Source organism: Ostrea edulis, chromosome 3 (assembly GCF_947568905.1).
Source record: "Ostrea edulis chromosome 3, xbOstEdul1.1, whole genome shotgun sequence".
Classification (NCBI taxonomy): domain Eukaryota; kingdom Metazoa; phylum Mollusca; class Bivalvia; order Ostreida; family Ostreidae; genus Ostrea; species Ostrea edulis.
This window is the reverse complement of record NC_079166.1, coordinates 67,257,721-67,272,256: the sequence shown is the minus strand read 5'-3', so window position 1 is coordinate 67,272,256 and position 14,536 is coordinate 67,257,721. Positions and strand designations below refer to the sequence as shown.

Sequence of the window (14,536 nt, the reverse complement as noted above, 5' to 3'; positions counted from 1 at the left end):
AAAACTGTAGATTTGGGCACTTTGCCAAAAAGTGATTTTTTGTTGGATTTCATTGATGAATTTAGATAATTTGGAAAATACATACAGCATAATCAACTGCCATCAAAGGATGTCCATATCAAAGACTCTTAATATATATATATAAAGATTAATGGTGAAACGTAGTGCAATTGATCTGTAGTAGCACGAAAACTGTAGATTTGGGCACTTTGCCAAAACGGGATTTTTTGTTGGATTTCGTTGATGAATTTAGATAATTTGGAAAATACATACAGCATAATCAACTGCCATCAAAGGATGTCCATATCAAAGACTCTTAATATATATAAAAAGATTAATGGTGAAACGTAGTGCAATTGATCTGTAGTAGCACGAAAACTGTAGATTTGGGCACTTTGCCAAAACGGGATTTTTTGTTGGATTTCGTTGATGAATTTAGATAATTTGGAAAATACATACAGCATAATCAACTGTCATCAAAGGATGTCCATATCAAAGACTCTTAATGTATATAAAAAGATTAATGGTGAAACGTAGTGCAATTGATCTATTGTAGTACGAAAACTGTAGATTTGGGCATTTTGCCAAAAATTCATACTAATGACAAATAATACAACCTACACCATTTTCAGTTAAAATGAACAATATGAGCAATTGATATTTCAAAAATAAACATGGAGAAGTTTAACATATTAATAAAAATTAGTTAGAGTGATTAAAAAAAACCATGTAAACATAAACTGTAATCCAGTAGGACCCCCCCCCCCCACCCTCCCCAAACACCAAGTAGATTTTGCAATCATTTCCATAAACGAGCTATATTACATGTACTGTATTGTCATGTAAACTATTATCAATAACTATAAAAAGTCTTCCCAAGATATTGGGTAGATACCAATAAATTGTTCATTGTACTGCCTTGTATTTGTTGACCTTTGACCTGGAAATCATTAGGGTCATCTACTATTCATAACCAACCAACATATGAAATATCATAATTGAACAACAGGCCCAAGATATTGGGGGGACACCATTGCATAGAGTACTAGCTACATTGCACCTAGTAATTTTTAATTGATTGATTTATTGATATTTTCCGCCACACTCAACAATTTTTCAGTTTTCTGGTGGTGCCCAGTGTTTACTGATGAAAGTGAGAACCCAGATACAATGTACCTGGGAAGAGACCACCGACCTTCCGAAAGTAAATTGGGAAACTTTCTCACTTAATACCAGCGCGAGCGGGATTCGAACCCGCGCCGACTGAGGCCGTGTCATTTTGAACGCTATGCTCCAACCACTCGGCCACGGAGGCCCCTGCCATTTTTAATCTTTTGACCTGAAAATCAATGGGGGTCATATGCTACCAGTGACCAACCCCTGTATGAAATATCACTATCAATCAAAGGGTTCTGAAGAAACTGGTCAGACATCAATTGTACAGAGTATTGTATTGCACCTGGTGACCTTTGGACCAGAAAATCAATAGGTGTCATTTTCTACTGCAGAAACTGCATGAAACTTTAAAATTTATTGAAGTTTGTTCAGTGTTACTGTAATCTATGTTGACATACCAGTAATTAGTAAATTTATAATATTACACAGAACAACTCATTTTTGCAAAGTTGTTTATTCAGCAAACATGGATCACAATGTTATCCAAACAACACAATCATCTTTTTTTAAAAATCATTATAATAGTGATTTTCCTTCAACTGTTGAGTAATGAATCCTTATTCAGTAGGCTCACATAAGACACTTGCAGGTTAATTTTGCAATGTTTTAGTTACATTAGTCTTCTGACACCAAAACTTGATCTTAACTAAGTCATGGTGTTTCCTTAGAAGAATAGTTTACTGAATCAGGATGGACTTGTGTCGTGAGGTGTGTTCATTGACTGTAAAACTCGCAGTTTTTTTCCATTCTCAAGAGCTCTTCTTTGTCTTCTATATCACATAAGAGTCATGGAATGCATCTTCTGCTCTTCAAGTTCTAAAAAATGTGTTGAACAAATATTGAAAAGTTCATCTTATTTTTCACATACAGTACACACCTAATTCAATTTGATTAAACTAAATTTACATGTACAAGATCATTCATGATGCTAGAATAGTAATTTTACCACTTAATTAATTACTTAGTTGATAGATTACCATGCCCGCCCACCCGCCCCTCAAAAATCATCTGTGAAATAACATAGATTTATATATCTGGCATTAAATTATGCACTTCTGTTGACAAAAACTCGTTTGTCATCAATATATTTCTCAGAAAATAAAAATTAAAAAATAAAATCTTCCCACAGTCTGCCCCGTACTTTTTGGTGACCCAGGATGATAATCTTACTAATTAAGTTGAATTGGCCTAAAGGATGTTATGTTTTGATACAGTTTGTATACATGTGTTTATGTTGTATTGAAGAGCTATTAATAGTGTTAATACTCATAAATTAACAAGATGTCCACAAACCTTATTGGTTACCTGAGTATTAATCAAATTTAAAAAAATTCAAAGTATCACTATAGCTCTAAGGGCTACAAAATCCATGTTATACACTATATGACTCTTTTGGACCCACATTCACAACCCTGTGTTTTCAAAATTCGCAATTTTGGTACCCCTTTCTGTTTTTCCTTCATAAGCATTCAGCTTTATTTAAGGTAGTTCCACCCTCCTGTGATGTCATAATATTTTGCGGAGTCAATGATTTAATAAGATTTATGCATAACATGAACATAAATTGTGTTCGAGTCTTTTTCAATAGTTATTGTAAAAAATCTTGTATAACCATAAAATATTTCAAACGTATATGAATAATCAGTGAGCTACATTTTTCACAATGCTATACGAGTTATTTCCCCCTGATTACAGGGAGCGCGCATCACATTACTGTCATTCGATGGTGTCAGGTAAGGAATAAATAGAAAATTTGCAATTTCTGATGGCAATCAATTGCCAGTTAAGGAATTTTTCTAAGAATTAAGTGTAATGACTTGAAAACAGTATAACTGAACAAAATGTCTTAGTCACTGATTACATGTATGTGGCCCATGTGTGTTTTTCTTGCAAGCAATGTATGGTCATGATGTAACAAAGTATGTAAATATTAACTAGTCCTCAATTTCTTTAGATCAGAATCATGATGTCCTTAGTATATCAGCAATTCTTCATTATCAATTTCTATCAATATTTTCGACAACCAAACACAACAAAACATGCAATAAGATATGCCTAAAACACGTACAACCAACGCATACATGTACATTATCAATTTATCGTTTCACAATGAACAACACTACTTGTTGCTAAATGTACACCAGATGACAATAAACAAAGCATGTTAATTATCTTGAATTGGCATCTCTAGTGTAAAATTTTTGTTAACATTTACTTGTTCAGAATTTTCAGGCATTATTATGAAGTCCCCCCCCCCCCCCTCCTTATCACATGTATGCTTTCATTGTGCTCTTAATTCTAGGTGTCTGTTGTTTTAAAAACAGACTACTACTGAAATCCTCAGTATTAATTGCATAATTTGGACACAAATAAATGTCAAATACACTTATAACCCCCCTTCCCCAACTCTACAATTTAACGAAGTGTATATCTGAAAAAGTTTTCTCCATAAAATTGAAGAAATCAAACCCTGGTTCTAAAACAAAATTCTCAATTTTGGTATAGAGCATTTTTAAAAGTACCGTCAATCCAGAGTCCTTAGATTTACAATCTATGTTAATTCCCCTTGTCCCAAAGATGCTTAAAAGAAATTTGAAAAGAATTGGAAGGGTGGGTATCAAGAAAAAATATTAATGTTCAATTAACGTCTTATGATGACTGACGCACACAAATAGCAACATGTAGGTCACTTGAGTGATTCTCAACATTGACCTAATTAGAATTAATCATTTTTACAAATGATACTGAGCTCATACACATGTGTACATATATATGTGCGTCATTGACAACAAAACAACTAGTCTTTTTGAGTATGCTAATTAAGTGAAGTAATAAAAAAATTTTTTTAGGAAGTTGTGATGAAAACGTTTCAAGTCATGTCGCATAAAAAATGGATGGTCTCCTGTGATTATTCTAGAGAATTCAGTTTCCATGCAGGCTCTATAACCAAGAAACTAAACCCAATGTACCACATTCCCCACATCTATTAATTTGCTTTAGGATTTATAATACTGGGATTCAAATTTGAATTTAAAATTATGTATTCAATGTGTATGTATTAATGCTGAATATTTACCTCCTCAAAGTCAGCAACTTGGTCAACTCCATCTTTAGGTGATTTGCACAGTATGATGCTCATACAGCTGAAACACAGAAAATAGTGGTCATGTACTTTGGCCAAAATATGTGATTATTGGATGAAAAAGTAAGAATTCAAAAGTATTTGAATATTTACAATTTACATTTAATATTTTTTTATTTACTTCAGTTGACAGGACCTACATGTATTAAAATTTGAGGGCCCAGTTACAGGACCCAATTCAAAATCATCAATTTTTCATCATTTAATTTTTCCAAATCAAGTGTCCTAAAGTTCATAATTACAGAGATGAGAAAACTTTAAATCATAATAGTATTTGTGTGATTTCTTCTGTAGATTAGAACCATCACATATTAGTGCTGTGGGGGCTACCACAGGTAAACAAACTTGAAAGTAGCCTGGCTCACCAATATATATGATTTTAACAATCTTTATCTATAATGCACACAGGCATTCACATGTTTGTTTTTATTGTAAACTTGACAGTCAGAGAGAGAGAGAGAGAGAGAGAGAGAGAGAGAGAGAGAGAGAGAGAGAGAGAGAGAGGTCATCACTTAGGATTACATAAATTAAGCCTAGTCCTTTTGAAAATTTCCACATGAAACATGATTTTATAAGTATTCCCCAATTTTTGCAGATCCTGAACTCTGTGTAAATGTGATAGGAAACTCCCTGAGTGAATGTTCGGTTGGGGACATACTTAACTAGTATTCTATATTGTACACCCATCCAGTAAATGACAGGACTACAAAGTCTACGTGTATATACCACTATAGCTGACTAGCCTGGCTGGCAGTATAAAATAAATTGGGGTTCTCATATGTTTACTAAAAGCCAAATTTTCTGATACATTTTATTCAGCCTTTACTTTAGAATTTGGATTCTAAATCAAATAGAATACTTACGTCAATACAAGTTCCAACACGGCAACAGGCAGGGCTTTTTCATATTTTCTATGAATATGTCTGTCAGCCTTCTGTTTCCCTGGTCATTTTTTTAGTCGGATGTGATGCAATAAAGCGTTAAATTCCACAACATTTACTTTTTCTACGAATTACGTAGACGATTGGATGCTAGAGTCCGGTGACTATGGCAAAGATCAAACGGATTTGTATTCCATGAAATAAACCGGAATCCTTTAGCACAATTGAAGATAAAGATCGTGGTAGTGAATTAAGTGAACAAAGAGCATCTGATATTGATAAACTTCCGAAGAACAAATTTAATAAAAACTCAATTTCCACCTCCTGCCATACTGAAAACAAATGAAGGCTGATCATATCTCCAATACAAGAGAGTGTTACAAAGGGTAATAACTCTTTCTGGTGTATTTTGGTTTGTGCACCAGAGGAAACTACTGGTTTATGTGTTTACCATTGGTTTCTCCACAAATGTGTTTCTGTACTTTTTTAAAGTAAGATTCAATACATTTTACTAGCATGTGAGTTTACACCAAATGACTGGGCAAATATATGTTATCCCTCTCTAAAAATTACATATATCAAACCCTTACACATCATAAAAATAATTATTTCTATTGTTTTCAAGGATTAAATAAATACAAAAAATTTCTAAAAGCTAGAACCTAGCTCAAAATAATTTTTACAATTGTTGTTTTTATAAACAATAGCGTTTAATTTTTGATTATTCAAAATATAACATACATGTGCATATCTTGTCCAGCTGTTGTTAGAGGATCGGTTTCCATGGCAACCGTTGCTAAGTCAAACCTTTGCATGTCCTTTTTGTTTTATATCTATCATAATATCGTTACACACAAAGTTTCATAAAAATCTGTGACATACCGTGGCCACTGAATTTTGATAGTTACATAGAATCAGTCTTAAGTTGTACAAATACAACGCTTGATACTATAAATAATGTATTAATAGTTGCCACTACCAACAGCTAAGGCTAAGTCGCTGCTTTTTAAATTAGTGATTTGATAGTAAACGAAGCGATATGCCCTCCTCCCTTCCACCACCGCAAAAATGTTGAGGAACAGAAGACCCAATTCCTGTAAAATTTGTAGAATCAAAATGCGACGCAATGTGATGAACTGCATATTCCGACTAATAATCTTGCAAAATTTGAACAAAATCTGTACAGCGGTCTCTGAGAAGTTGCGACAACAAACTGTTTATATATAGGAGCATATACAAAATATGCAAAGCTCCAACTTGGGAGTATTTGCATTTTGATGTGATTTAGTGTGGTCCTGCTATTGAGAACACACAACTTGGGAGTATTTGGATGTGATTTAGTGTGGTCCTGCTATTGAGAACACACAATTTGGGAGTATTTGGGTGTGATTTAGTGTGGTCCTGCTATTGAGTCCACACAACTTGGGAGTATTTGGGTGTGATTTAGTGTGGTCCTGCTATTGAGAACACACAACTTTGGAGTATTTGGGTGTGATTTAGTGTGGTCCTGCTATTGAGAACACATAACTTGGGAGTATTTGGATGTGATTTAGTGTGGTCCTGCTACTCTTGAAAAGAATTTGTTTATTTATATCCTGTATATCCCCATATAAAACTTTTATTGTATTCATGACCACCGAGAGGTTAAAGCGTTCGCCCTGCATGCGGAAGGCCGGGGTTCGAATCCCGACCGCGACAAACCTAAGTCGTTAAAACAGGTAGTGACGATAACATCGCCAAACGCTCGGCATGAGGTGTGAATGCCACGGATCCTCGGATATGATCTTAAAAAAGGATGACCCGTGTCGAAGTAGGTGTGGCACGCTAAAGAACCCATAGTGCTCAATGGCCGTAAACTAAATTTGAACCCTTCACCGGTCTTGGTGACGTGTACATCTGAGTGAAAAATTCGCGAGCGAGACATTAAGCAAGATACAGTCAATCAATCAACCCACAATTCCTGTGAAATTTGTCGAATGAACATGGCGGTGCAATATGACTAACTACATGTGGCGACTAACAATCCTGAGAATTTATACAAAATCCGTTGAGCGGTTTCGGAGGAGTTGCGTCCACAATCCGTTCCAAAAGTGTAGCAGTTCCATAAACCCTTTAAAATGTGTCAAATCAAAATAGCGGCGTAATATGATCAACTACATATAGTGACTAATAATCCTACAAAATTCAAACAAAATTTCTTTAGCGGTTTCGGAGGAGTTGCGCCCACAAAATCAAGTGGGACGGACGCATGGACACTAGTATTTCTATGTCTCCTTCCGTGATGCGAAAATTGATTTCAAGAACACATGCAGTACAAAGCTTTATTTTCAATATACACGTATATTGTAGTTGTTCAATCACACTAGGATCCGTTCACAGGGCGGAGTACAGTTTTTCTTTTACGCGAAAAGGGGGTTTCAGGAGAGGTATTTGATCCATGGGCCTCTTGTGTTCACACTATAAAACTACCCCAAGTATATCTGTGTCCATTTTATGCATCAAAGGAGATATTATTTGTCACGTTACTTTTGACATCATAGCCAGTTGCTTATTCAACAAAAATGGAAAGCGGAAATATTCATATCTAGTGATCAATCATCGAAAAAAGTACTTTGTTAATCACCACTTTGATTCCACGCACAAGTACTCTCAGGTTGAAATAAAGAAATATGCTAGAGTTCCTCATTGACAATATCTTCGTAGTCTTTGGTGATCAGGTCTTCCAACAGTCTGTTGGAATTCCCATGGACACAGATTGTGCTCCTCTGTTGGCTGATCGTTTTTTTTTTATATTCTTATGAAGCAGGATTTATTTTAAAAAATCTACGTGAGAAGAAAAACTCTCTTCTTGTGACATTTAATTCAACATATAAATATATCGACGATCCATTATCTATTAACAATAATAATTTTCATTCATATGTCGATTCGATATATCCCTGTGAACTCGAAATAAAAGACACCACAGAGTCGTCCACTTCTGCTTCATACTTAGATATTTTATTGAAAGTAGATATTAATTGCAACCTATCAACCCAACTTTATGAAAAAAGGGATGATTTTAGCTTCTCCATCATCAACTCCCATATTCATGTAGCAATATTCCATAACCACCTGCATATAGTGTTTATATCTTTCAACTGATTCGATACACAATAGTTTGCTCTGCGTATGATCAATTTTAAATCAAGGAAGGCTACTGAGAAAAAAGTTGATGATGCGGGGATTTCATCAGTCTCATTTAAAATCAGTATTTAGCAAATTTCATTGTCATTATAACGATCCAGTTTGCCAATACAACCTATAATTGAATTGAATACTGTCTGACGTGTTTCATACGGATTATTAGGCTGTTCTTGGCTTTTGACGTTCGGATATAACTTCGTTTTCCTGATCAAGATATAGGACTCTTGCGGATGTGACCGGCCGACAGGGTATGTTTACTCCTCTTAGGCATCTGATCCCACCTCTGGTATATCCATGGGTCCGTTTTGCCCAACTCTCTATTTTGTATTGCTTATAGGAGTCATGAGATTGATTATTGTCGTCTTCGCCTTTCAGTAGGACACTTAGAGTGGTAATACGGAAATATATGGGGCCCTTGAGAAAAATCATGTTGAGTCAGGCGTAAGTCGAGCTAATTATATCTTTTTTATCAAGGATCCCATATATGTCCTTGTTGCCCTCTAAGTGTCTAATACCGTGGGGATCCGGGTTAGAATAGGTCCTCAGTACCCCCTTCCTTGCAGTAAGAGGCGACTAAATGGGGCGATCCTTCGGATGAGACCGCAAAAACTGAGATCCCGTGTCGCAACAGGTGTGGCACGATAAAGAACCATCCCTGCTGAATGGCCGTAAGCGCCGAGCATAGGACTAAATTTTGCAGTCCTTCACCGGCAGTGGTGCCGTCTCAGTATGAGTGAAATATTCTTGAGAGGGACGTAAAACAATATTCAATAAAATCTAAGTGTCTACATAAAGAAATTATCCTGTCGATAATTTTACGTATACATTTAACTGACATTATTAGTTACACAGTTAGTTAGTGACCTGATACGGAAAAATACACTGTGTGGAAAGAAAACCTTCGCCTCGCCCGATACGGGTTTTCTTTTCACACCATGCATTTTTCCGTATCAGGTCACTAACTAACTGTGTAACGAATTTATCACGTCGAAGACCTCTAACTGTATATGAGGGGGTTATATCATACAACTTAGTCAAATGTCTTTCCTTTTGACACAGTTGCAAGTCGAACCCGACGATAAATAAAATTACTCGCCCAATACGGATTTTACTCGCATAATACGGTTTTTTCACGGCGTCATGTGACCAAGATCTGACCAATTACATTTCAACAATTTTGTCTGAGGCGTGATACTATTCATTCTTGATGCTTTACGTATGTACATGTACAGTAATAATAAATGACTTCAATGTATGTATTTTCGATATACTTTATCAAACGTAAAACAATGAAAAAATGGCTGCAACATTTATACTATCAACAACGGGATAAAAACAAGTTTTTCAACAACTGTATATTCAAAAATGAATTCATTTGTTATCGTATACCTATGACGTCATATTATGCGCTGGCTCAACTGACAGGATATACGCATTTCCATGACATCATAATAGACACATATTGTCAGCAGACCATGTGGAAGGGGCATATTGACTAAATTATGTTAGTAATAGTCATGCTATTGTTGTATGTAGTATTGATTTAAGCCAATGAAATTCCAAGATTTTTATCAGAGGTAGGATAACAAAGATTACATCATGCTTACATATGCTAATACACTGTAAACATCCCTCCTCCAACTCGGACATGTACAAGTATACTGGGAAAATGTCAACACATACCCACACATGATGCACACAACCAGCTATTATTCATCCCTGAAACAATTTCTTTTGTAACAAATCTAAAACCTGTCTTTATGAAAGTGTTTATGGTTCATGAAAGTTATCTGTTATCAATAATCCTTTTGTAAAACAAAATAATGTACAACGTTATATCCCAGACCTAAGTGTCCCGAAAGGGCCATTTAAAAGCATGGCAGCGCGGTCAAAATACACCATCACCCCAAAAAGGCAACTCATCACAACTTTACACAATTCGCCTTCACGCCGACAAGCAACGCGCCGTCACGCGTTTGCAATTGACCCTCTCTGGACACCATCAAAATCGGGTAAAATGGTCAAAGATTCATATAGGAGTTCAATAATCTTTTTAACATGCATGTACCAGCGGAGTAAGCTTCATATAGTGTTTAACAGTAATTATGTATAGTAAAATGATTTTATATTCCTTTTCTTCAAGCCAAGCAACGGAGGAAAAGTGGGGAATGAAAAAATTGAAATTCCAGATCTATCAATAAGTTCGGTAAGCTTGCTATATTACGTGTCTATATATATATATATATATATATATATATATATATATATATATATATATATATATTTCTGTGTGTGTGTAATCCAAAAATAAGTAAATATCTACACAAGCAATAGTATAAAGAAAAATTAGAATACAGGAAATAACTCAACCGGTTCCATTTTCAATCTTCAACACTTATAACAATTTTGCATAGTTACACTAAAGATTTAATAATGACGTCAAAAGCGCCGGATTGTATTTGCGCTTTCAAAAAGATCTTTGTGACATCTTGATACAACGTTATGAAGCATTACAGGAAAAAAATCACTGTCGACTTTTGGTCTGTGCAAGATATAAGATATACAGCATGTACAATATTAATGACAAGTTACATATATATATATATATGACTGACAAGTTTGTTTATACAGCAGTTGACTCTGACCTATGTGTTAACAATTCAATAAAACAGTTTTATCATGTTTGAAAATGATTAATTATTGATATAATAATATCATGATATAATAATAAATGATTATGATTATTATTATCATTATCAATTATTAATTAATAAAGTTTTTCAATATTTTTAACACATTAAGCCCTACCACCATGGAGTCATGGTATTTAAACGTAACAACCGCAGTACTGACTGACGTGTTTTACAAATTGACAGATACCAAATAATATCTTATGTTTGATATCACCCTAAGCATACAAGAAACAACATTCCATAGAATTTAGCAAGCCGCCTCTGCACAAGTATTTCGAATACTGAAATCCTTAACAGTAGCTTGGTGGAATTACAAAACGCACTTTCACAAAAACGTTACCCAGAGCAATTAATCAAAAACGGAATAAACCAAGGTAAATCCCAAGAAAAGATCTCCTGAAAGTAAACTCCAAACCCTGTCAAAATGTTCTACCATACGCTTCAACGCACAATCCAAAGAATCCAGAAGTTTTTTCAGGGTATTAATAACAACCTCCCTATCTTGGTAGAGGACGCAGACATGAGAGAAATATTGAAATTATCAAAAGTAAACGACAAAGCCCTTCTCTAAAATCAATTCTAACTAGAACATATTTTCCAGTAGCAACAATGAAATCCCCAGCGTCAGCAAATGTAATAAGTGAAGTTGCACCTTCTCTGTTGTAAAGGGTAGCAATCGTCCATACTTTGTCGTATCCGAAGTTGATTGTCACATATAATGGGGCAGCTGAAAGTCTTTCCCACCACAACTTCACATCACCGTCATAAAGGATATTCCCGAGTGTACAAATTATCCCCTGTTTCCATTACCTTGACATTTTACTTGAAGTATTTGAACCTGTAACAAAGGTAAATCTGTAGGTTTTTATGCGTCCGCCGTGAACTGACAGGGGCATAGGTTGTTACCCGTTTCCGTCATTTTGTCTTCCCGTTCGGATTTTGTTTCCGTCCATTATCTCTCTACGGATGCACATACTCAAATTAAATTTGATACACCATGAGAATATTAAGTTTGAATTCTATTTAATTCCAGTCGAATGAAAGAAAAAAAAACACGTTTTGACACAGTTCTGCCAATTTGACTTATAAATCGGCAAGCACTTCATACTCTCCGCTCATTATATCATTCATACATAAACATTGGGATGTAAATTCATCATTATTGTATATTCGTTTTCTTCAAGCCAAGCAACGGTGGAAAAATGGAGACGGAAGAAATTGAAATTCCATATGTATCACAAAGTTCGGTAAGCTTGTTTTATTATGTGCCTAGATAGATAAATAGATAGATAGATGATAAATAGATAGATAGATAAATATCTATAAATAATCCAAAATATAAGTAAATATCCACATATGCCGAAAATAGCTCAAGCGGTTCCATTTTCAATCTTCAAGAGTTATGACAATATTGCATAGTTACACATTAAAGATTTAACTATGACGCCAAAAGCGCCGGATTGTATTTGCGCTTTAACAAAGATAATTGTGACGTCATGATACAACGTTGTGTAGTATTATAGAAAGAAAACCACAGCCGAATTGTCGTCTGTGCAAGATGTAAAATATACAATATGTACAGTATTAATGACAAGTTATATATGACTGACAAGTTTGTTTACATAGCAGTTGACTTCTTACCTATGTGTTAACAATCAAATAAAAAAGTTGTATAATGTATGAAAATGATGAATTATTAATTATTATTATAACATAATAATTATTGAGTTCAAAATATGATAATATAATGAAATAATAATATAATGAAATAATAATATATTATTATTATTTATTGATTATTAATTAATGAAGTTTTTCAATATTCTAAACACACTAAGCCCTACCATGAATTTCACTATGGAATCCGATAAAGCATGTAATCATTTCTCGATGTCATGGCATTTAAAAGTAACAATCGCACTAATGACTGACGTGTTTTACAAATTGACAGATACCAAACAATATCTTATGTTTGATTAAACCCTAAGCACACATGAAACAACATTCCATACAATTTAGAAAGCCGCCTTTGCACAATTATTCCCGATACTGAAATCCATAACAGTCGTTTGGCGGAATCACAAAATGCAATTCTACAAAGACGTTACCCAGAACAATTAATCAAAAACGGAATAAACCAAGCCAAATCCCAAGAAAGAAAGGATCTCCTGAAAGCAAACTCTAAACTCTGTCAAAATGTCCTACCATACGTTTCAACGCAAAATCCAGAGGATCCTGAAAGTTTTCCGGTTATTAAGAACAGCCTCCCTATCTTGGAAGAAGACCCAGACATGAAAAAATATTGAAAACATCAAACATTATCAAAAGTAACGAGAGGGCCCTTCTCTATAATCAATTCTTACCAAAGCATGTTTTCCAGTAGTAACAATGAAATCCCTACCGTCAGCAAATGTAATAAGTTAAGTTGCGTCTTCCCTGTTGTAACGTATATCAATAATAATAATAATAATTATAATAAGACCTTTATTTAACCAGGATTACATATTTAGCGATAACGCTAGTTTTCAATATGGTCCTACATATAACATACATATAGACAGATATTAGTAAAATAAACACAGATTAAAAGAAGTAGAATACATATAAACTTAAGAAATAATTATGAATGTAAGATAAATAGAATACAAAATGAAGCTTAAAAACTATGGTGATAATCTCTAAGATAATTTCTCTTAAAACACGCAACACTCGTTGAGTTTCTTATGTTTTGACTCAAGGCATTCCACACTGTGCTCGCTGAAATGCTGAAAGATCTTCTATAATATTCTGTTTTTGCCCTGGGTATATACAAAATATTTGAATAAGAATTTCTAGTTTGCCTCTGACTGACTTCTGATACATATTTAAAAACATTTAAATAATCTGGCATTAAACCATGTAAAACTTTATACACTAAAATGACTTTTCTATAGACAAAGTAATCTGATAGAGGCAACCAGTTAAGTTCTATAAACATGACATTAGATGGTGTTTCAAAATTTCTGATGTTAAGAATTACCCTTGCAGCTCGTTTTTGCAATATAAAAAGCTTATTCACATTTTCAGCATTTCTTGGATTGCTCCATATAGTACAACAATATGTAAAATGTGGAAAAATCATGGTATTAAAAATCTTCAGCAGCGCATCGTTTGACATAAAATATCTTATTCTTCTTAAAATGCCAATTCTCTTGGAAATCTTGTTCATAAGTGATTCTATATGACTTTTCCAGGACAAAGTTTCATTAATAATAATACCAAGTAATTTTGACTCCTGAACACATTCTATGACATGGTTTTTTATCACTAAATTTAATTTTCGATACTTTGATAATTTTTGTGCCGATCCAATAAGCATACATTGAGTTTTAGACAGGTTTAAGCTTAATTTATTTTCCTTAATCCACATTATACTGCGCTGAAGATCTTCACACACCTTTGACTCAATATTTTCCACT

At 34.3% G+C, this 14,536-nt stretch overlaps 1 protein-coding gene and 1 long non-coding RNA gene across 6 annotated transcripts in view; one reads left to right on the top strand and one right to left on the bottom strand.

Annotated features, from left to right (window-relative positions):
* Positions 1 to 14,536, top strand: part of LOC125676291 (uncharacterized) — a 39,907-nt gene that overhangs the window by 9,367 nt on the left and 16,004 nt on the right. For 4 of the 5 annotated variants that reach the window (XM_056158630.1, XM_056158629.1, XM_056158627.1 and 1 more), the window contains exons 3-4: positions 10,529 to 10,591; positions 12,263 to 12,325. In XM_056158630.1, coding sequence (XP_056014605.1) covers positions 10,529 to 10,591; positions 12,263 to 12,325 — 126 coding nt within the window. The remainder of the gene's footprint in view (positions 1 to 10,528; positions 10,592 to 12,262; positions 12,326 to 14,536) is intronic. The other variant, XM_056158628.1, reaches the window with a different exon arrangement.
* On the bottom strand, positions 1,641 to 5,485 carry LOC125674009 (uncharacterized). Its single transcript, XR_007369875.2, has 3 exons — positions 5,182 to 5,485; positions 4,253 to 4,319; positions 1,641 to 1,992 (listed from the first exon to the last, which is right to left on the bottom strand). It is a non-coding gene; the product is annotated as an uncharacterized LOC125674009 (long non-coding RNA).